At 34.7% G+C, this 24523-nt stretch overlaps 3 protein-coding genes and 1 long non-coding RNA gene across 5 annotated transcripts; 2 read left to right on the top strand and 2 right to left on the bottom strand.

Moving 5' to 3' along the window:
* Nucleotides 1–166: 166 nt before the first annotated feature.
* On the top strand, nucleotides 167–2177 carry LOC103831309 (transcription factor BIM2). Its single transcript, XM_009107205.3, has 7 exons — nucleotides 167–401; nucleotides 489–573; nucleotides 807–876; nucleotides 945–1040; nucleotides 1177–1532; nucleotides 1631–1760; nucleotides 1843–2177. Exons 1-7 carry the CDS (start codon nucleotides 290–292, stop codon nucleotides 1933–1935), a joined length of 942 nt encoding a protein of 313 aa, XP_009105453.1. The 5' UTR covers nucleotides 167–289; the 3' UTR covers nucleotides 1936–2177.
* LOC103831308 (protease 2) lies at nucleotides 2085–15119 on the bottom strand. Its single transcript, XM_009107204.3, has 9 exons — nucleotides 4951–15119; nucleotides 4755–4873; nucleotides 3969–4543; nucleotides 3775–3909; nucleotides 3577–3696; nucleotides 3067–3455; nucleotides 2773–2992; nucleotides 2508–2701; nucleotides 2085–2423 (listed from the first exon to the last, which is right to left on the bottom strand). Exons 1-9 carry the CDS (start codon nucleotides 5298–5300, stop codon nucleotides 2225–2227), a joined length of 2301 nt encoding a protein of 766 aa, XP_009105452.1. The 5' UTR covers nucleotides 5301–15119; the 3' UTR covers nucleotides 2085–2224.
* A 229-nt stretch (nucleotides 15120–15348) lies between these two features.
* On the bottom strand, nucleotides 15349–21719 carry LOC103831310. The gene is made up of 2 exons (XR_625872.3): nucleotides 15750–21719; nucleotides 15349–15636 (listed from the first exon to the last, which is right to left on the bottom strand). It is a non-coding gene; the product is annotated as an uncharacterized LOC103831310 (long non-coding RNA).
* Nucleotides 21704–24365, top strand: LOC103831311 (ACT domain-containing protein ACR4). 2 transcript variants are annotated; one of them, XM_009107206.3, is made up of 7 exons: nucleotides 21704–21897; nucleotides 22276–22348; nucleotides 22454–22499; nucleotides 22627–22741; nucleotides 22820–22887; nucleotides 23003–23707; nucleotides 23784–24365. In XM_009107206.3, exons 1-7 carry the CDS (start codon nucleotides 21894–21896, stop codon nucleotides 24135–24137), a joined length of 1365 nt encoding a protein of 454 aa, XP_009105454.1. In that variant the 5' UTR covers nucleotides 21704–21893; the 3' UTR covers nucleotides 24138–24365. The 2 variants fall into 2 exon arrangements, with proteins under 2 accessions (XP_009105454.1, XP_009105455.1); XM_009107207.3 differs by lacking the exon at nucleotides 21704–21897 and adding an exon at nucleotides 21992–22013.
* Nucleotides 24366–24523: the final 158 nt, after the last annotated feature.

Genomic DNA, 24523 nt, shown 5'->3' on the forward strand with positions numbered 1-24523 from the left:
GGACGGCCTTATACTGAATCCTGGTTGGTTAAAATCCCGTCTTATCACGTGAAGCCCACGTGTCGCACAATTTACGGTTCATTAACTGGGCTAAACAGAGAATCAAACGTCGCTCGTACACGTGTCGAGATTAGCAAACGTGCGGCCAAAAATAGAGGTGAGCTCACGAGTGGTCTGCTGCAGAGAATCAAAGCTGAGCCGCAGAGTCCAAAAAAAACAATAGGCTCGTGTCGTCGACGGGAAAGCAAAAGAAGAAAGAGGCGAGGGGGAATAAACTCCGACGACGAAGATGAGAACCGGAAAAGCAAATCAAGAGGAGGACGATTACGGCGAAGAAGACTTCGGCTCCAAACGAGAAGGCCCTTCTTCCCACAACAGTAACTCCGCCGCAGCGAGCAGAGGTAATTTCTCCGATCCAATTCCATGGGATTTTGCATTTCTATTGGGGTTTGCTCTGATTCGGTGTGTTTTGAATTTTCTGAAAGCAGATGTAAAGGAGAATGATAAGGCTAGTGCGATACGTTCTAAGCATTCGGTGACGGAGCAGCGGAGAAGAAGCAAAATCAATGAAAGGTTTGTTTAAAAAGTCTCAAGCTTTTAGGGAGGTGGAGCTCTGATCTTGTGAGGTCGATGTTTAGGAGTAAACGCAAGCTTCTTTCTTTGATACTAAGACTCTCTTAGGACTCAGTAGTGTTTGGGAATTTTGCTATAAATCAGTATATGGGAGGACTTAGATTAGATACATTTTATCATATTTGATTTGTCTTCCTTATGAGTGAGTGCTGAATCTATGAATCTCTTGTCAGGTTTCAGATTTTGAGAGAGATCATTCCCAACAGTGAACAGAAGAGAGATACTGCTTCCTTCCTTTTAGAGGTATATATGTCAAGTTTATATTGTGAGCTTAGATCTATGTTTTCTTAATACCATGTATGCCATTTTAGGTGATAGATTACGTTCAGTATTTACAAGAGAAAGTGCAAAAGTATGAAGGATCATATCCTGGTTGGGGTCAGGAACCAACTAAGTTGACTCCTTGGGTAACATTTTCTCCTTTTTTCCGATACTTTATACCCTTTTTGCGCATGTCGGTTCCTTGACTCTTTTCATTTCCCTGCCATTTTGCAAGACACTTTTCACCTGAAAGTCTTTCTTACGTTATCCTGTTTGGAACAGAGGAATAATCACTGGCGAGTTCAGAGTTTAGCTAATGGATCTGTTCCTGTGATACCATTTCCTGGAAAGTTTGAAGAAAACTCTGTAGCCTTTTCCGGACCTCCTGCAGTTGTTGCGGAACTGCAAAACCCTGTAGAATCTGACCAAGGAAGAGCTACTGTCTACAAACCAATAGAAAGTCAACCTGAGTTTGACGACAAGGAGTTACCGCCTGTACAACCAGTCCACCATCCATTGGTACACGGTGAACAAGCTAATAATGAATGCCCTGCAACAAGTGATGGGGCAGGCCATAGTAATAATGATCTGGTTGTTGAAGGTGGAACCATTAGCATCTCTACTGCCTACTCGCATGAGTGAGTCAAAACCTGATTCTGTTACCTTTTTCACAATAGGTGATGCAATTCATGTGTTGGCTTCTTATTAATGTGTACGTTACTTGTGGTATGAATAGGTTATTGAGCTCATTAACACAAGCACTTCAGAACGCAGGCGTTGATCTCTCGCATGCTAAACTTTCTGTGCAGATCGAGCTTGGGAAGCGAGCTAATCAAGGACTAACGCATAACGATCCATCCAATAAGGTTCTCATTTTTCGAAATAGGTCATGTGTAGCATGAGAAGAACTATATACATCATGATCTTGATACATTTTTGTAAGTGCAGAATCCGTTTTCCTCTGATATTGAAGGCGCTACACGATCAAGGAGCGGTGAGGGAGAATCTGAACATGCTCATAAGCGGATGAAAACACTGTAACATCTCTCTTAGGCTCCAGTGCTCTGGAATATATAAATGTATTGGCAAATATCTTCTTTTGTGTACGTTTGTTCGGCTTCTAGGGGCATTCTATAATCGTGTTAAGATATATAAATTATGGTTAGTAGAGTCTACGTTTTCATGGTTTTGACTTTGTATTATCTTCTGCATATCATTCATCATTGTAACCTATCAAATACAATCTCTTGTGGAATATTAGATTCTGTTTCAAGTTCTTGAATCATGTTTCCAGTCTCTAAAACTGACTTTCTACCAAAAATCAGTTCTGTTATCTATTGTTGTGATAACCCATGACTTTGATAAGAAAAGCATAATCAAAGGCAGTCTCTTCGCATTGAGCATAGCGACCACCTTCACCGAAATGGCCACCGCTCATATTCGTTTTCAGAATCACAGCTCGTGAACAATCATCACACGTACTCTCCCGTATCTTAGCCACCCACTTAGCACCTTCCCATACTCCAACCCTGACTCAAACACAACACACCAATTCAGGTTTATGGAAAAAAAATGGAAGGCATGTGTCTTTAAGGATACAGTGTGAAGCTTGCCTTGAGTCATGAAACGAAGATGTGACAAGCATTGACGGATAGCAAACATCTCTGCGTATGTTATCATATGGAGAATAGCTAAGGATGGATTGAAACTCGGTTTGGATGTTTGGGTTACCAAACTCTTCATGGTCCAAAAGTGTGAGAGGTAAGTTTGAATCTGACAATGTGTTTAAGACGTCTACAAAAGGAACCTGCCACCATTGTACACATTAATATGATATAAGGTTTTTGTTTATTATGCACACATTTGTAATGCTCTTACCTTCAAAATGGCAGCTTGAAATAGGCTTGGATGCATATTCATCGCAACAGCTGGAAGAAGAGCTCCTGCGCTGTATCCAATAGCAGCAAGATGATGTCTATGCACATATCCCTTGTCCATTAGATAATTCGCACAGTAGATGAAATCTTGAACTGAGTTTAGTTTCAATGATCGAGTTCCTGATTTGTGCCATGAAAAATCCCCACCACCTCCTCCTCCCCTGAAGCCAAACATGAAACTCTTATTATCATGTCAAAGACCATAATATCACATGATATGTTTTTAATAACTGACCTCACATCAGCAAAGGCAATCACCCAACCACGATCAAGCATGCTCAATCTATTTGTGCACCAGCTTTTGTCCAGGGCTTCTCCATAAGCACCGTAACCTATCAACATCCCCGGTGACTCGCTCTTCTTCCATGCTTCTCGAGAATACAGAATTGTAAGAGGGACTTCGACTCCGTCGTGTGAAGAAACTTCTTGCCTTTCACAAACATAAGCATCAGATAGTTCCTCCCATTCAGGCATTCCCTCAGTGGTTCTATCATTATTGTCTGTAGAGTGATCTGCCCGGTACCATGGCGTACTAGTATCAAGATCATCTGTTACTCTTCCCTCCTGATGGACGATTGAGAATGATCTTCTTGACACGTCATAGTCGATGATAGTGTCAGGAATCTGCAGTTACAAAGTACTCAGAGTAGAAGGAAACAACTCAAATGCAAATAAACTATCTTTAAGGCATCAAAGCTACAGCAAATAGAGGAAACCATTTCTTAAAGTAAGTGTATATATATACCACAGGAGATGAAAGGACCACTCGGTAAACTGAGCTTTGAAAGTTGTGGTTTGAGCCAGGTGCAACACTGCATGAATCAGCTGGAAGAGGAAAGTACCAGGGATTAAGATCCTCCACTTGCTACAAAAAATAGAGCAGAATGGAACATATAAGAAACAGCTTAAACAGTGTAACGTTAGTCACAAATCTTTAAGTCACCTTCGTATTTGCTTTCATGGGCATATCAATAGAACACAGCATAGGTGAGCCTTTCTTACTGAAGAAAAGCACTAGATAGTCACTGAACATGTCCATATCTTCTATCACCACATCATCATCTGGAAAGAAAACAACCTGACTAGAAAAAATCAGTTGGCTATATCCAAAACAATCTACGAATAATTATAAACAACCTGCCATTCCGATGATTCAATCTCCTCCACTAGACACCTAGCCAAATAATACCCTTCACCAGACCACTCACTAGCTGCATCCGTGGGAGCATTGGTAAGAATGTAAAAGTATCCATTGCGATGTTCAAGAAAACACTGCACACCATGGACTCTCTCACGAGCCCTTCGCAAACCAGCCAGTGGCTTCTCCGCATTTACTATATAAACCTCGGACGAAGTCCTCGAGTTCGAATTGATAGTAACAAACTTTCCATCTTTAGTACTCGTAATATCCACACAGAAACTAGAATCACTTTCAGAGAACACCACAGTATCACCACCCCCGTCTGATTCAACATTTGTAACAACAACCCTGTGAGGTCGTTGATGTTCATCAACAACAGTGTAAAACAAGCTGACTCCATCTAACGCCCACGCCAAGCTCACAACTCCATCAACTTCCAGCCTAGGAACCAAACAACCACTTCTAAGATCCTTAATCTGGAGAAGGAAACGTTCGTTGCCCTTGGGATCAACCGTGTAGGCGAGGTAGTTATGATCAGGTGAGACACGACAAACACCAACGTGAACATAACCTATAAGTAGAGAGAGTAAGTTCAACACTTAGTATCTGAATGTTACGATCCGCACCGCAGCTAACAGTAACAAAAATCTCTACATACATCATATCTATACTTTTTTTATAACTGTTAGAACCGCAGTTATACCGGTTGTTCCGCACCGCTCAATCAGTTGTTATCAGAGCCTTAGTGATTATTAAGGGAATCAGTAATAAACTTAACTTACCAAACTGTTCAGCAATTTGATTCCAATCAAGAACAGAGAGCCAGTTTGTTTCAGCCTTGTCCAGTCTCCTAGAGAGAAGAGGATACTCTTTTCCTCTGGGGATGTATTGTCTGTATAACCTGCTCAAATGACGTTAATAGATAAAGCTCGCTCCTTTTTGCCTCAATTCGAGTTATATATAGAGAGAGAGACGAACCATTGTCCCCAGCGTTCTGGGGGAGTGACAATCTCTGCGGGGATGCGAGTTTTCATCTCGGAGATCAAGTCACGCCTTAGGGTCTCTGTGTCAGACATGAAAGCTTGAGCGTACGAGTTCTCGCGGTGGAGGTGGTCGAGGAAAGGTGCGTCTTTTGTGTTCCGCATCCAACGGTAAGGGTCTTGTCTCGTGACGCCATGAGTTGTGACGGAGAAAGGGATCTTTTTGGGGACAGGAGGAGGTTCTGTCGGAAGAGAGAGTGAAGCTGTTCGTCGGACAAAACATTGGGTCGAGAAAGACCAAAGAGACGACACGGTGGGCGAACGGCGGAGAAGAGATGGTACTGCCATAAAACACGAGTAATCTGCGATAAACCTTCAAAGTCAAAAGTTGTAAGCTTTTTTTGTTTTTTGTTTTTTACTACACAAACCAAAACAAAGAGTCTGGCTTTTTATAAAACGAATTTGTCTTGTTTTGCAATGTCGCTAGAGCAAAAGCTATGCACTGATGATGAGACAAGAACAAGTCCATCATATATACAATTAAGAAGAGAAAACCAATATGTTCTCTTGTTTGTAATCTTTTTTAAGAAGAGAAAGAAACAAACGTGACTTACAGGGCCGTCTCAAATTAATTTGAGGCCCTGTTCAAAAAAAAATATTAGTTGTACATTTTATCAAGTAATTTTAAAATTTAATAATTTTATCTTATTTTTTTTTAATTATAAGTTCTAAATTTAGCATTATATCTAAAGTTTTAAAGTTTCTTACCATAATTTATCTATATATTTCCAAAAAGCCTTAAATCTTTTATTTTTATATTTCGGGGCCCTGTTCGACCGCTCCACTTGCGCGTGCTGTTAGACGGCCGTGGTGACTTACATATTAGCCAATCTTGTCGAAGCTTGGGAAGCAGCAAGTCAATGACTCTCAGTCTCTCACCAGGAGCTTCGTCAATCGTCACTGTCTTCTAGTAGATGTTCTATTCTTTGTCACATTCTTTTCAGCTGTTTTTTTTTTGACCCTCCAACTGCTGAAGTCTTCTTAGCTTTTTCATCTTTACTCTCTGCTTTGTTCCTAAGTTCCTCCATCTACTTCCTCTCATATCTGAACCAAAACAAAATCCTTTAGGCCTAATCCATGGTTTACCGCAGCTATTGAAGTTTCAATTCACTAATCACATCTCTTAATCCACTCATTCTTATAAATATACATGTCATATGCTATCTTTACCACCTCCTACGCACTTTACACGATTCTCAATCTAATCTTATTCTACTAGAGTGCCTGACTCTTTTAAAAACGATTCTCAATACCAGTCTCTATTCTACTAATTAAAGTGCCTACACTTTGACAAGAGATGGGTGGAGAGAGGCTTATGGTTACATGAGTGCTCACTAAAGTGAAGTAAATCCTCCAGAATCTCCTTTCTTTCATAAGTTCGTCAGGGGGTGGTGTTTGTAGGAACATCCCGGAAGATTCAAGGCAAAACCCCAATCGTGAGCTAGAGAACATCCCATAATAGCAGGGTGTTTGGTTTTCGGTTCGGTTCGGTTCCGATCCAGTTCTTTCGGTTTTTCGGTTTTAGAGATATAGAAATCGTTTTATTATTTATGAAATCTAGTTCGGTCTCAGTTCCATTATTTCGGTTTTCAGGTTCAAAAATTGAGTAATTCGAATAAATTTTAATAGTTTAATTGAGAATTATTTGAGTGATTCAGTTGTTAAGTGTAATTCAAATAATTTTAAATATTTTAGATAAAAAAACATTTGGGTAATCTTGGTTTTTTGGATAGTTGGTGTATAAATAATGTTTTTAGAATATTTGGTAATGTTAAAATTAAATATAACATTATTTTTGGAATATAAACTGTATTCGGATATTCAAGTACTATCCATTATGTTCTCTGTTCGGTTGTGGATTTCAGTTTTAAAAATTTAGGAACCGTTCGTTTATTTGTAAACTTCGGTTCGGTTCGGTATCGAGTTCGGTTCTCGGTTTATATGCCCAGTTAAACATATTACAACTTAATGTGATACTACAACTTAATTGTTCATAAATTCTTGGTCGCGTGACCGTATTCATAATGTTCTTTGCCACCCAATTCAATTTATTGTCCCCATGTAGTGAAATTGCCATCGATCAACTTTAAAATTAGATTTGATGGCCAGACTTATAATTAAGGGTATGTCATGCATTGTCTGAAAGTATATGTTACGATTATATATTTATCCCAACCATTTGCTCGGTTTTCGACATATCCTCTCCTTGACCTGTTTAATCATTCCATGATACAACTCCATCTATTAAGTGCAAGAGATGACAACACATGATACTTATGTATATACTATCACAGTAATTAGAACAAAGTATAATACTATTGCTAATTCTAGCTCATTTATGACGTAATACGGTGCGTCACGATGAGTAAAGCATACAACATATTTCGTTCAGTTGATCAATTTTAAGTGGCTGTAGATCATACTAATGCGCTGACTCGGACATCTTCTTAGGTGTTAAAGTGGAAGCCAACCCTAGAAGATATATAGACATCTCTAGAGTTCATTTAAGATGTTAACATTAAACATCATTGCTTAATTAGTTCTTAAAATCCTTTAATTTATATTAACTTGTGAAAAAACTAGGTTATCTGAACAACGTCCAAATTTTAGAAGATCGGTTATAGGCTTATCAAGATTGTGACATAATTGTCAGTTTAATTTCATCTAAAGTATCATTTTCTACATTAATTATTGCGCAGTTTCTACCATTGTATATATATGTTAACCACCACAATATGTTAAAATAGTCATATTCTTTAGTTGATTTTGATACTGCTAACGCCACATAATCTAAGCAAATCAGAAGAGTAATATCATACACAACAAGCATATCTCAGTCCTAACCCCTGGGTCTGTGTCTTTAATAGACCCGGGTTTTAATCCTTTACTTTTTCAAAAAAAAAAACAAGCATATCTCAGCTTTTCTACACTATGTTACTATTTACAACATAATGTCTACAAAACTCCTTTTGTTTGTTTTTAAATAATCGGGAAGGCCCAAATAATATCCTCTAGCCGGGAGCAGCAGTTGCTAATACCAAGACATGGCATAAGATATCCTTTTCAAAGGGAATCGAATCATAGGCATAATGGATCCAAATCTAAACATTACATCAATAGTTCAACACACTGTTTGTAATTCTTTGTTGTTACGATTATAAGAGTATAACTGTCTTAGAATATTAGTTGGTGTGCAGTATGAGTTCTGGTCAACAACAACAACGAGAGAAGGACTTGTTGGCCCCCGGACCAGAAACGGAAATAATTAACGGTACGGAAAACAGTATCATCATACAACTATTTATTGCCGGTTGTAGTAATTTTGTCACCGTTTACTAGTTTCTATTCTCGTTAGAAAACTCTTCCGAGTACTGTTACCAGTCAAACCCAAAAATAGTTATGGTTTTCAGTGAAAAGACCATAAAAAGAAATAATTGTTGGGGTACATGGGATGATGGAAATAAAGAAAAGATAGATGGTGAGAGTGATTTGAACAAAAAAAAAGATGGTGAGAATGAAAGATACGAAAAAATATATGGTTACGGTGTGGTCGAATCGGTGTTAGAAAAAGGTGTGGTCGAATCTTGTATGCAGCAAGAGACCACTCTCTGCCCTCACGGGACCACTTCTCCGCTAAACTATATATATATATATATGACTTTCTTTTTTTGTCAACATATATAACTCTTTCTAGTGTTGATAAAATCGTGTTAATTCGTGTCATCATATATTATAGTTTCTATAATTAGCCAAAATTTATGATAGTATTAAAAAATTGGAATTGTGTTTAGAGATGTATACGGTGGGTGATAGGTGGACCATTTTTTGGTCGATTTTGGTAGATGTCAGATTGTGAAGTGAGCCAAGTTGCCATCCCTTTGGAGATTTATCCAAATCTTTCATGATCGCTACGTTTTTGTTATGTATACTTTTAATTTTAGTAGCTATTACCATGTCGTTCCAATCTACCTTCTTTTTTGTCTCAATGCATTTTTGTATGTTCAGAAGTTTGATAAAGGATTAAGCAAAAAACAAATCTGATAAAGGACCTACGTCTGGACTAGTTACATCTTTGATATAAAAGTGCATTTAAATTTTAACTAAGTTTTGAATAAATATGTGATTCTTTATTTCATGCTGTGGCGGAGTATCAATGTTATGTGTTGTGCGTTTGATGCAACAATAACCAAACTAAAAATTAACCAAGTGTACAAGTGCAACAATAACCAAACTAAAAATTAACCAAATGACGATACGAAGTGAATTTGAACGCTTTCTTCTACAAAAAATCCACGAGTCAGTGGCAGATACAAACTTGGCCAAAATGTGCGTAGGTTTCACGACTCACACGCAACCTACATAGGCCCGGACTAAACCCACGCGGCAGAGCTTTCTTCTGGTGATGAGATTTGATATGTCAAATTGATGCTCGCCCTAACTGCTGTAAGCTGGCATAAAAGCGATGGACATTACAACAGTTGTAAAATAGAGTTATGTTTTCAACCAAAAGGTTCAAACAATAAGTTATGCCGTGGAAAAGTCTCATAAAAGTGTGTTATTTTCTTGTACTCTTTTGGTATTAAGCTAGTTGATTACATGTTGAGAAAAGAAAAGGGACGTCAAGAGGCGACCTTTTAGTAATAAATAAAGGTAAACATTTAGCATAAACTGCTCTTATGCACGTTTATGCACTAAAGCTACGTACATAGCAAAGGTGACGAGAAACGAACATTTCAGATTGAATAATACAAAGAAGCCTTAGTTTTATTATGCGTAAATTAGTAAAGCAACACTTTGATGACAGCAATTTTTTAATACAGCTGTAGTATTTTCTAGGCCTGGGCATTTTACCCGGACCCGAAGATCCGACCCGAAACCGATCCGAAAAAACCCGGTTCGGGTAAGAACCGACCCGATCAAATTACCCTATCGGGTCTTGTTGTAGAGGACCCGCGGGTCTTGGACCCGACCCGACCCGAACCCGAAACCCGATGGGTACCCGAATTAATAATGTAAATTAAATAAAATGCATCAAGGGAGAATCGAAGACATGTTATTTGTCTAGAGAATATGGGAGTCAACCACTAGGAGACAACGAATTGTTGTTGTATTTCGCATAGTTTAGTATATAACTATATATACACATTTTAATATAATAAAAACACAAATTTTGAATAAAATTTTGAATATGTTCGGATATATAAATATTTTCAGATATTTTTTTGTATTTTTAGGTCTTTTTTAGATCGAACCCGAACCAAACCCGACCCGAAACCGAACCGAATCCGAACCGATAAATTCTAATTACCCGAATGGGTCTAACTATCTAAGACCCGACCCGACCCGGACCCGGCACGACCCGAACCGACCCGGAACCGAAAGTTTGAAATTACCCTATCGGGTCCTAAACTCTTAGACCCGAAAGATCCGGACCCGAAAGGACCCGACCCGAATCCGATCCGACGATCCGAATGCCTAGGCTTAGTATTTTCTTACGGGGCTGAAAGTGTGCATGTTAGCAAAAGTCAGAATCTAAAACTTTTACAGAACCGTCTGACGTGGACCCCCAGTCTCGTACCGCTCTGTCTCTTCCTTTTTTCAAGAGACTTCTCTCCCTCTTCCCTTTATTTAGGATTAATTTTATTTTAACGAATATTTCCTTTTCCTTTTCTTTTCTTTTTCAGCAGTCGTGTATAATGCCTGCAATTATGGTACTTTTTATGACTTTTTTTACTAACAACTGTTTATGAGTTTTAAAATAGTAAGGGGAGAAAACATTTTTAATTTTTTTTGAAGATTTTAAATTACATGAAAGACATGTGACACGTGCGTGACTGCCACTCTGTCTCCACATGAAAAATCTGACTCACGGGTCTGCCTCACCTCGCGTGCAACTTTGCTTTAATTATTCTGTTAATTCCAACTTTGTAAAAGAAACCATAATCTAATTTTGAAAAATAACAAGTCAAAAAGAGTCGAAGAAATATTAGGTTTTTAGAAAGAACAAACGTTAAGTTAATAATTAACACTATTTACACTAATATAACTATATTATTAAATGAAAATAAAAATATATTATATAAATGTTTTTTAGAAAGAACAAACGTTAAGTTAATAATTAACACTATTTACACTAATATAACTATATTATTAAATGAAAATAAAAATATATTATATAAATGTTTGTTATGATAAATAGTGTTACCTCAAAATTTGGTATAACACTAATTACAAAACAATAATTTTTTTTGCTTAAAGGTTTTCAATATCAAAACAATAAATTAGATGAGATAATTGGGGTTATTGGTTGGACTATAAGAATTTACTTTAACTTTAGTTTTATCTATAATCTCTAAAATCATAAATCGTTTTTTATACTGATTTTTAAAGTTACAGTAAAAAAATTAAAAAATAGGTGTAAAATTCTCATTTTCTAAAATTTCATCTTTTTGACTGTAGAAAATATATTGTTCTAATAATAAATTTTAAAGTTATATCTCTTGCAGCTAAATAAAAAAAATCATACATATTAAATTCTAGAGCAATTTTTTTACAGTTACCGTCTAACCAATCACCTCTAATATTATTATTGGAGTTTTATTGGAGATGAAATTAGTCAATTACATTGTTTAACACAATTGAGAGTTATTAATTAGTGCATATTGAGAAAGCTATAATCTTCTTGTTTAAGTAATAAGTACCTGTTGTGTTGACCAAAAAAAAGTAGTAAGTACCTATGTTAGTTGGTAAACAAACTATTTGATATAGCTACGTAATAAAAAGAGGGGGGTGGTGTGTCTCCATGTAGTTTCCCATTGACTCAGATTGCCTCTTCTATTATCGGCTTAAACAAATTGTTTAGTAGTTAATCACAAGTTAAAATTTAGTTATTAGTTAAATGTTTAAGCTAAAACTAACTGATACTGCACCAAAGTCCGGTGGATTCCATAGGTCTAAAAGCCTATGATCTGATATGACATAGTCTTAAGGCTGGGGACCATACTATATAACTCATATGTTGCCAGTTTTGGTTGTGATTGATTAAAGTATGTTTTTGTGTAACTTGGCTCTATTAATGTATGTTATAACGAATATTAAGAACACTTCATGAAAACAGTTCTCCACAACTTTTGAATGGTTCTATTGATTATACAAATTGGTAAATATGGATACAAAATGGTAAACAGTATCAAAATAGTTAAAAGAGATTAAAATAGTAATAATATTGGTATAAAACAGATAATTTTTTTTGATATTGTTAATTAGTTCTTACCATTTTCTGGTTAGTAACTACTAAAACAGCGAACTATATATGTAGCGATGTAATATGAAATTACCAATTATAAGAATGTTCAAAAATGCTAGACTGTCTTTTTATATTTTGAAATTTCGTTCTCATTTATAAGAAAACGGAACGAAAATCAGATTTACAAACTATAGCATATGTGGGTTGTGCATTAACTATAGCGTATGTGCATCGATTTACAAATAAACTAGTTATTACTTAATATTACAAATACTTTACGATTTCAGGTATTTATATATGAAAATGATGTTATTTAACACTAAATTTAGTGTTTTGGTTGAATTTTCCTTTAGTTCGTTTAAACAATTTAGTCCATAAATCATCAGATTTTATTAAAAAAAGTTAATCCGTAACTGTAAAAAATGAAATTAGCAAGATGTCAAAAAGAAAAAAGGAAAAAAATATATATGAACAAAATAAATTCTGACCAGCTAGAAATTTGTTTATCACCAATAAAGATTACACCAAGAAAATCAATTTGGTCCAACTGGATTAAATAAGAATTAGTACAAAACATGTTAAACATTTCAACTAAAAACAGATCATAAGCCAACTTTACAGCTTTGCAAGTTTCTATTTCCTTTAATTTTTTTTTTTTTTGCATATAACGTCTTTTTTGTTGCTGCATATATAAAAAAGCTTTCTTTTGTTAAGTAATGAACTTAACAGCAAAAAAAGGATTAGATAAGAAGTCAACGTTGGCAGAAAAAAGCTACTACAAAATAATGTAACTATACTCCCAAATACAAAAATTATAAATAAAAACTAATTTATCGTTATTTTAAATATGTATTACATTAATTAATAAAGAGATAGTATTTTTTTTTCTAAAACAGTAGGAAATTATATAAACTTTAACATTTTAGCTAATACAATGTTACAAAAATAGGCTAATCTAATTAAAGTGTAGAGACGAATTTGTATGGTATTTGCATTATTTGACTACTGTCGGTCTAAGTGACGCCGCACTTCCATGGTCAGCAAGTGACACACCATTTTGCTCCTTAATTTCATGCTCTAGAACCCTTTTTGCTGCTGCTACAGAAAACAAAACCTTTTTAGCATAGCGAAATGAACTACTATTATATAACGGTATAATTTATAAAACATACAGCTTTAAATATTCAAATACAATTTTCTTATTACTGAAACTGTTATATCATTACACTATTACCAACTTGTTTTTGTCATTTGTTCTTTGTCGTGCCGTTTTCTACGGATTCAAATCAGAACCAACCCTAAGATTTAAAGAACTACAGCAATTTTAAAATAAATTTTAATAAAAAATATTTATAAATTGAAAGGCATAAGACTTATGTATTAATTTAAGAATTTAGGGATTTTGTCCACAAAAAAAAAGAATTTAGGGATCAAGAGAAATGTTTCATAAGTCTTTGACCATGATCGGCTCTGGTTAAAAAAAACCCTGTTGCATTCTCTGTTGTTAAAATAATCTCTATTGCATGCCTCCACCATTTATTAAGAAGACTCATGCATAAATAATCTACATGTAGAGTGAGTCAATGCACGAAGAATAATTTAATATAAAAAGTACCTCAAATTTGACCAGGTTTACTGTAAAACAAATAGAAAATCTAAGTTGGTGGTGACTAAGTAGTGACTAGTCCCATCTACGTGTGTTCTATAGAGCCCCGCGCTTGAATCTCGACAAGACAAAACCATGAATTTGTAAGGAACATGGTCACCTTCACTGCTTCACATCACTTCGATTTGGACAAACGTAGTTTAAAATAAAATAAAAGTTAAGTAAATCTACTTTTTGAAGCTAAACCCTTGCCTGCGATTTCCGAAAGCAACCTCTTGGACCAACGAGAGTGATTTTCACTGCAGGGCAGTTTCTATGTTTATTTTACACCATGGGGCAGTTATCTCTATTGGGGCAGTTTTTGTGTGAAATATCATAATTTGCCCCTGATAAAGGTAACTGAATAGATTTGGTGGTTCACGTGGGTTTTTTCTAGTTAGTGTGTTCGAATTTTGAAAATTTGTGAGCCCAACGTTTAGAGGTAAAAATTAATACCCCTTTTAACTTTTAATCGGCGACTTTTGTATTTCACCATTCCAAAATTTGTGTTTTACCCGAAGCGTGAGAGAGAAAGAGAAGAGGCGACGGAGGCGAAACTGTGATTACGCGAGACCAAGATTCGACGACGGAATTTTGTCGACGTAACGCGAGAGCAGACGACTTAGATGAGGCGATAGGGATGTCGACGAGGCGGAGCAATTATGGGAAGAGCAAAACCAATCGAGAGCCAGTGAAGGATGCAGTCGCATCACGACATAGACGATTGGAGAACCAACGGGTAAACATTTGGTGGAGAAGATCTGGATATAATTTGTGAAAATATTACCCTTAGACATACTTTTTAGCCTCCCCATTACACTTTGACATACTCACAGCATGTGAGGTACTTCTAAGCAATGAAAAGTCACCAATACCCTTTGTATTCTAAATCGAGCAAACTAGGACCGGTCATTATCTATTTACTTTTCTCCTTTTTTTCATAATTAAGCACTTTCTTTTTCATTATTTTGCCAAAGCTAATTTTCTCCAAAACTCTAATTTCTTGAACTCATCAAACCGATTGAATTCTCCATTTCCAATTGAGTAGTCTATGTTCTCCTTCTTCCTCAATCAAATCCACCATCAATTATACTGTTTCTCTTCGACATCAATCACGATACGAAACCAGTCGCGTCTACTTGATTGTGTCATAGTCCGGCGAAGATTTGCGGTTGCCAAACCGAATCAATATCTGGCTTCTTCCCCAAAAATGACAGGTTTTAACTTTTTTTAATTGTCACAATTTCAGATCTATTACTATGTTGTAAACCCTAAATCTCATCTAATTTCCACTCTACTTTCATGTGGCCGTAGATAACAGCGACACTTCCTGCCGAGATTCCAATCTACCCGAACGACTCTTTGCTACTGACAGATATCCCAGGAGAAGATTGAACATCTACTCCAAACCAAAAAGCATTTGTTGCCTTACACATCTTCTCCAATTTTTGTATTTTTCTCTACTTTTGATGTCTCAAATTCTAAATCTAACTGTTCTTAAATCTCACATCTACTTGAACGGCTCTTCATCACTAACAGGTATCCAAGGAAACAATAGAAGATCTACTTCAGACCCAACATCCTCTATCTCCTTAGGAATGTTCTACGTAACTTTAACCACACGGTTTCTAACCATGACCACACGATCTCTGGCCACGACCACACACTCTCTAGCCATGACCTCAACACTTCTAACTCTGCCCACATCACTACCTCTCTTGACCACACCAAACCTGCATACAAAATTATGTCGTCAACCATTAATCTCTTGACCACACCTTATCCAGAACAAAACGTGTGTGTGTGTTCGAACACTAGCAAGAAGAAACGCATAATATTTACTAACCTCAGCCCTCAGATTTCTCTTTATTATCTTTAATCCAACGGCTATTACGAAAGTCCACCACTCAATAAAGTTACCAATTAATTGCAACAAGAGAACTCTAACTAGTGTTTACCTTTTATAAACTTGGTCGTAACTATTAATACTCACAGGGGTATGATGGAAATCTCAACTCAACACAGAAGGCCAAAAGTACACCACCAGCATAAAGTACCTTAAAGTGTTATATACCCAGCCCAAAGTATGTCTACATGTAATGCTCTCATAATTTGTCCAAATTCGAAAATTAAATTTTTTTTTTTATTTTGGGTTCTAATCGGTTAAGATATATAATATTTGTAAGTTTTGAAAGTAAAAACCCAAAAATAATGAAGATTGCATGATGAAAAATCAATGGTGGCTTTGAGAAATATTTGCAGGAAACGCAGAAACCCTTATATGAAGAAAATGAAATTATTACAAAATTGCCATTAATTAAAAAAAAAATTAAAAAAAATTTAAATAACGTGGATGTGTACATAATGTTAGTGTACACGAGTACACTGGATGATCACATGGATGTGTACATAATGTTAGTGTACACGAGTACACTGGATGATCACATGGATGTGTACATAATTTAAATGACGTGGATGTGTACATAATGTTAGTGTACACGGGTACACTGGATGATCACATGAATGTGTACATAATTTAGATGATGTGGATATTTACATAAATTGTGTATGTACAGCCATGAGTAACCCTGTGACAAGTAGAAAGTGGAAGTTAGCTATATTGGCTAACGGAGAAGGCGGTCAGTTGTGTTGTTGCGACATGTTACTTTTGCTGTCACACCAGAATGAGGACGGAGACGGCGGTTGTTTGAGAAACGTGAATAGAGAAAAAAAATATATATTTAAGATTTGGTTTTTAAATGAGTGTTTAATCTAAGCCGTCGATTAAGAAAGTGAAAATATAATCCAATGGTTAAGTTAAGGGTTAGATATAAGTCAAATCAGAAAAAAAAAAAAGGGGACGATCTGCACCGTTTAAAAAGGGGTCGAGATGAGCGGCTGGAGAGTTTAGTTACACTTAAAGGGTTTAGTTAATAAAAACTGCCTGGGTATAAAGAACTGCCTTTTGGTGTTAATTAAAACTTGAAACTGCCTTCTGTTGTAATATTCTCGACCAACGACCTACCTCTAACATTTTTTTGTTTGACAAACGACCTCGAACATACACAAACATGGTTTTTACAAGTAGCATATTAGTTACTACGGTTTTCTACAGTTTCATTTCCCCGTTAATCTTAATATTTTTTTTTAATAAAAATTATTCTTTATAATAAAAGCCAATCATAATCGATATTATTAACCATGTGCAGTTACAGTATTGAATTGCGGCAATGCTGGCCAATATAAATATGTCTAAATAGTAAAAGTAATAAAGGATTCAATACAATCCTGACATATATAGATGCACCACCCATTTAGTTAGGGTTGGGCAGTTGGGCTGGGTGCCTTTGAATTCCAAGGGATCTTGAATTTGGCAGATATCTGTCATCGGTTCTGATCTTTATGAGTACAATCTTTTAGTTTTGGTATTTGATTTAATAGGAAAAATATCTGATAATTTTTTTTAAAAGCCCTTTCTAAAAATTATATCTGATCAAAATCTGCCAATCTGCTAAATATCCAATCCGTTATTTATCCACATATAAACATAATTTTTTTTTAAATTCAGTATGAAAAATATAAATCTAGAAAAGACTTATAGTTTAATTGGTTCTCCCGCTATCAACCGCAAACGCTGCATTTGTGAGTAATAGAAAACATTTGACGTTTTACAATGATAAAAAATATGATAAATTATTTTGTACTTTTCCAAATATCTCAAAATTACAAAATAGTTTCTTCTGGTGTTTATGGTTGCGGTTGAATAAATATAATACTTTTGTTTTTTTTAATTAGATATTATAATTACATGTATATAAATATAATTTATATATACATAGTTATAAGAAATTTAAACAAAAATATTTTCTATGTGGAGTGAAAACTTAAGTGACAATAAATGTAACACATTTTTATTATTTTTATTTAAATTATTATATTATTCACAAAAGCAATTATTTGAATTCTGTTTTTAGCTATGTAATTATGTGGAGTGAAAACTTAAGTGACAATAAATGTAATACATTTTTATTATTTTGATTTAATTTATTATATTATTTACAAAAATAATTATTTGAATTATGTTCTTTGGCTACTTAATTTTCCAGCGATTGTAACTAAAATGAAAAAAAAAGTAAAAAAAAAAATAAACCAAACGTTTAACCATATGAAAAACTCAATTATTTTACATTTTTTTTATAATTGACACAAAGTTAATGTTGATTAACTAATAATTAAAAACTTGCATTATTATTATCATGATAATATAATTAATGATGTGATATATTGTTAAGGTAATATAATTAATGAAATTGTTAAAATGAGTGAAATATGGAAATATAATTAATGTAATTATATTAATAAAATTACTAAAAGGACACTATACTTCTTTTTTATAATACTATCATTTTTTAAATAATTCTCATTTATACTGCTATTCATGTTTTCAAACAATTTTAAAAGATACTTCAGTTTTAATAAAATAGACTAGAGATTGATTCGCGCACCCGTGCGGATATTGGTTTTTACATTTTTATACATCGATATTTGTTTTTTAACCAGTGTTATATATTTAAGATGAATCGTAATATAACTAATTGTATTAAAAAGACTTGGACCAAATAGAGTAATATGGTTATTTTTGGTACACATATCCGAATCCTTTTCATCTACATTTGTTATTTATATATTTTTAGGTTCTAATACATCAGAACTGAACTCATCCAGACCCAGAAGGACCCACATAAAACTCACATATAAATTTATAATATTCAAAGGGGGCCTATTTAAAAAAAAAACGATACCCGAAAAGAACCACTCCTACCTAAATGGATAGTCAAAGTTCATGTCTAACTGATTTTATAAATTAATAAAAGAACTTTTTTGATGTGTTTGGCTTAACTAATTGAAATTGATTTTTTTTATTTAGTAAAATAATTATATTTTTGGCTACATAATTTTTCACTGATTGAAACTAAAAAAACTTTTAGTAAAAAACTAAACTGAACGTTTAACCATATACAAAGCCCATTTATTTTAGATATTTGATTTTATAATTGGCACAAAATTAATATTGATTAACTATTAAATAAAAAATTGCACTATATATTATTATTATGATAATATAATTAATGATGTGATGTATTGTTAAGATAATATAATTAATAAAATTGTTAAACTGAATAAAATGTAGAAAAATAATTAATGTAATTATATTAATAAAATTACTAAAATGACACTATATTTCTTTTTTATAATGCTATCAACGTTTTCAAACAATTTTCATTTATACTGCTATCTATATTTTTAAACAGTACGAAAACGTACTTATGTTTTAATAATATAGTTGTAATTGTTAGTTTCCAGTCTCAGTGGGTGCAAGAGATAATTTTTTAGCAACCAGTTCTTGTCGGTAGCCCAAAAAAAATATGGTTTTCTGTCCAACTCTTACTGAATTCAAAAAAAAAAAATATACACTACGAAACTGATGATGTAGTCATGTAGATTAGTGCTTTTACTCTAATAATGCACGTTATCTAAGAGATGCAGCTTGTAAGAGTACATGTAATTATTTTGAAATAATAACGAATCTTTAAAATTAAGACATTATCAACTTGGAGATGATCAAGTGGGGAGAGTACACAAAACGTGGGGTGAATAAATCAGAGGAGGCGAAGGAACACGGTAAGAGAAAAGTAGGTTCGGCCGCAGCAGATTCCTAGACCCGGCTGATGCAGCAGCACGAGGCTTTGCCAAACCATGTGACTCTTGCATCTAAAACCCCAAGTCCTCCATTTAATTCGGTTGGCCGCTACTTGTTCCCTTTTGGCTTTTTTCTTAACCCATGCCTCTGGCCACTCTCTAACTCTAGTTACTACTACTTGCTACTTGTTTTTTCTTCTCAATGTCTCAAAACCCATTTAAATCTTGTTAAGATTTTGACTAATTTTTTTCCCGTGATTCTTTAAATTTTGTCGGCAATTTTTGTATTGTTTCAATCCCACGTGTTTTATATTGTTGAAATGAAGCAATCTAATAGTTTGTTATATGTTTTATATATACATTTTTTCGAACAACATATATACATCTTAAGATTAATATTCTTAACTAAAACTGTTCAACACCATCCCCATTCACCAATATGCATTTTCAATCATGATAATGTACCGTTCTGTTCAAGTAATCACTGTATATACCAACGTTTTACAAATGGAGCTTGACTAGGCGATAATAATCAATGATAAGCGAAACATTGTTTTTTAAAAGGATAAAAAATCGGTATAAGCAACATTTAAGTGTCTTCTCAAGCGCTAGTTCTCTTTAAAACGTCTAATTACCGTCTAGCGATTTTTTTGAACATTAGTATTTACTACGAAAATATGATTTTGGGTCCTCAAAGAATATCAGTCCAATCATCGCTAGGGAATAATAGTATCTGTTAAAAGAAACCAGTTTTTGGAAGAAAAAGTGAACACAGATGATATGTATAAAACTCACACAACTAAATTTTATAGTTTCAGTTGTTAAAGAACAAGAAAAATGCAGGGGGTTTCAAATCTCATGAATTCCTTTATTTATAATACGGTCTATGTACCAATAATAGAGTAAGAATATAAAAGAATAATAATATACCCTTTTTATAAAGATATATCATAACTTTGAATGGGAATATTAGGAAAGAGATGTGATGGTACGGTCAATAGTACGTAAGGAAGAGTACATTCCTCCTCTGTTACTGTTACTACTGTAACTCCGTAAGCGTTATATAGCCTTCCTTCATTATTGAATCTTGATTGTAGTTAATTCTATAATTACATTTAGAGAATCTTCAGACGAAACTGTTGATCTGTACGTTGTAACACCATTATGTTTTCTTAACTACACTGGGTTTAATTGCATTATTAAATACACGATCAACGTTCAATATGTAAAGACAAATATCACCCATTTTTGGCCATTACTATTGTTTCTGCACTTGGGGCCTTGGGGGTCTCTTTTGATAAATTATTAAGTTTTGGAGGTTTTACTAGAAATTCCATATTATATTCAGCGTTTTTCTCACTCTCGTGTGATTTTTGTTATATAAGGAAAACAAACATTACACAATAATTTGATACGGTACCATATTCCATAGTGGCGCTCGTTAAAAAAAAAACATTTTCAGTTGTTCTTTTTCTCGATATTAAATGGAAATAACTATATATTATTCCTTTTGGTGCTTAAATTATGAAAAAAGTAAATATTCTAGAACGATTTATGGCACATTCTATATCTTATAATATTCGACAGAATATATACAAATCGTGAATCTCTTTCACAATGGTTCTTACAAAGATTAATTTTTTTTTTTACAAAGATTAAAGATGGAATCATATCATTTTTTTTTGACAAGAATCTTTAAATTACGATACAATCTAACGTTTACGAATCTTTAGAATCAGAGAATCGGCTTAAAACTCGAAACAGTAAATTTATTATTTTCACTTTCGCTCCGAGAACTTTGGGTGATAGATTAGAGGAGACGTTGTTAGTATTAATTTACCATCACGTGGTTAAAAAGAAAGTAACAAAAAGATGATAACACATACGCGCATATTAGCCATTCGGTGTTTCAAAAAATTAACAGAAAGGTGCGGCACGTGGCTAACATACGCCGAGAGTTACAGTTCACCCATCTTTTCCTCTCCTCCTTCACCGTATAATAAGAACACCAAGCCGCGGGAAAGGGAAGGCAAAAAAAATTAAAATAATGTAAAGAAAGTTTCTCTTTTTTCTTTCTTTCTGTGAGTTGCTGGTTTATGGGAGAATCGTGTCAGATTAATTTCCTTTTTAAATTTCTTGAGTAGTTAAAGTAATAATATTCTCGAGAGAGTGAAAAGATCTTTCTCCATTATATATGCAGCTCTTTCTCCATCTTCTCCTCTTCGAAAGTTACTGAAACCACTTTCATTTTTTTTCTTTTTCTCAGTCAATACCCCCAAAAGGAATAGTAATGGGTACGTCTTCTTTCTCTCATTGTTGACTCGTTTCAGTTTCTTTATTTGGACCAAGAACTTCCATTAACGGTTCTTCTTCTTCTTCTTCTTATGGGTTTCTCTGTTAGCTTTTCACAGTTAAGTGATGTCGGTGGGATCTTTGTTCATTATTTTGTTATGTAGTTACATATGACCTGTAATTTTCTATGGTAGCTGTGCTTTGTCTCCCTTTTGTTACTCAACAAGAAAACAGAGAAGATGAGATTTTTTCTTGTTTTCTTTAAATGGGTTTTATCAGAAAGAAATTTCCTTTGTCTATGGATTTAAAAGTTTTTTTGTTTTTTGGGTTTTCTTGAAATTACAATAGTCTATAACTGTTTTTGTGGGTTTTGATGGCAGATGTTAGCATGAGTTTTTCACAAGATATGGATGATGAGTATGAGAAGCTCATTAGAAGAATGAACCCACCCAGGTATTACTTACAACTTGTCTCTCCTTTTCTATTTATTTTTATATAAAATTAAAAACCATTATCTGATATGGTTTTGGATAAAACCTCTGTTTTTTTGTTTGTTAGGGTTGTTATTGATAATGACTCTTGCAAGGAGGCAACTGTGATAAGGGTACTTTTTCTTTATTTTTCAATTTGCTGGTTATATCAATAAAAGGTTTATTATATATCTAACATATAAAGTCTGAAACTTTTGTTTTGCTTACACATATTCTTTGGGGGTTTGTGATGTTTGTCAGGTGGATAGTGCAAATGAATATGGGATTCTACTTGAAGTTGTGCAAATCCTCACTGATCTTGACCTCACTATCACTAAAGCTTACATATCCTCTGATGGTGGTTGGTTCATGGATGGTAATGCTTGTTTCTTTTTAGAAATTTCTTGCTTAAGAACAAGGAATTGAATCTAATCTTATATATCCACTTTGGCAGTATTTAATGTCACTGACCAAGATGGGAACAAAGTCACTGATGAAGTTGTTCTTGACTATATCCAAAAAGTGAGTTTTCTTTTAACAAGATTTGTTTTCTCTTCTTCTTATATGTGTATATAAGTCAGTGTTCCAAAAAAAATGTGTAAATGAGTCTAATGAGTATGCTTTTGTTATTTCTCAGTCTCTTGGGCCTGAAGCTTGTTTCTCCACTTCCTTGAGATCTGTTGGTGTCATACCATCAACAGACAGCACAGTTATCGAGTTAACCGGTTGTGACAGACCAGGTTTGCTGTCTGAACTGACAGCAGTTCTGACCCACCTCAAATGCAGTGTCCTAAACGCCGAGGTCTGGACACACAACACAAGAGCAGCTGCTGTGATGGAGGTGACAGATGACTTAACCGGTTCCGCCGTTTCTGATCCAGAGAGGCTCTCACGGATCAAGAGCCTTCTCAGGAATGTGCTCAAGGGAAGCAACACACCCAAGGAAGCCAAAACGGTTGTGTCTCTCGGGGAGGTCCACACTGATAGGAGGCTTCATCAGATGATGTTTGAGGATAGAGACTATGAGAACCTGGACGATGAATCCTCCAACGTCCAAGATGAAAGGCAAAGGCCAGATGTTTGTGTTGATAATTGGCTTGATAAGGACTACTCTGTGGTCACGGTTAGGTGTAAAGACAGACCAAAGCTTCTGTTCGACACTGTCTGCACTTTGACTGATATGCAGTATGTTGTTTTCCATGGAAGCGTTGATACTGAAGGCACAGAGGCATATCAGGAGTATTATGTGAGACATATAGATGGGTCTCCTGTAAAGTCAGAGGCAGAGAAGCAAAGAGTCATACAATGTCTTGAAGCAGCTATCAAAAGAAGAGTCTCTGAGGTAGAAAACCATTGTTTCTGTTGTTTACTCTTTTTTTTTTGTAAACTGTAACTGAAGATGAGTGACTTCTTCTCAGGGATTGAAGTTGGAGCTGTGCACTACAGATAGAGTAGGCTTGTTGTCAAATGTGACTAGAATTTTCCGTGAAAACAGTCTAACGGTCACGAGAGCTGAAGTGAAAACCAAAGGAGGCAAAGCTGTGAACACGTTCTATGTCAGCGATGCGTCTGGCTACTCAATTGATGCCAAGACCATAGATTCCATAAGACAAACCATAGGCAAAACTATCCTCAAAGTTAAGAACAAGCCTAAAGAACAACAACAAAGAGAGAAACCTCCTTCCCAAGAATCACCGACAAGGTTTCTCTTTGGGGGTCTCTTCAAGTCTAAATCTTTCGTCAACTTTGGCTTGGTTCGGTCCTACTCTTGAAGACACATCTTGGTTTAGAACTTTGAGGTTAAGTCTCCTCTAGTTTTTAACTGCTTCTTTAAACTTGAGAAGAATCTGTAAATGTATCACCAGGCATAACCTTAATTCTTGGTCTAGGATCCAACGTTGGGTAGGGAAAAAAGACAAGGGTTTAAGTTGATGTCATGACTAAAGTGTTAAGTGTCAACCTTTTCTGTATATAGTATCAACTTCTCATAATTATCTCCATTTAATCTTCTTCATGTGTTTTAGCCTGAAATGTTAATGACAAATGAAAGTATTCATGACCTTAAACAATACTATATGAAAATAAACTATGAAGGACATAATTGTGGTGGGTGAATAATTTCATTATTGGATAAATCCAAAGGACTTCTGCACAATTT

Source organism: Brassica rapa, chromosome A07 (genome assembly GCF_000309985.2).
Source record: "Brassica rapa cultivar Chiifu-401-42 chromosome A07, CAAS_Brap_v3.01, whole genome shotgun sequence".
Taxonomy (NCBI): domain Eukaryota; kingdom Viridiplantae; phylum Streptophyta; class Magnoliopsida; order Brassicales; family Brassicaceae; genus Brassica; species Brassica rapa.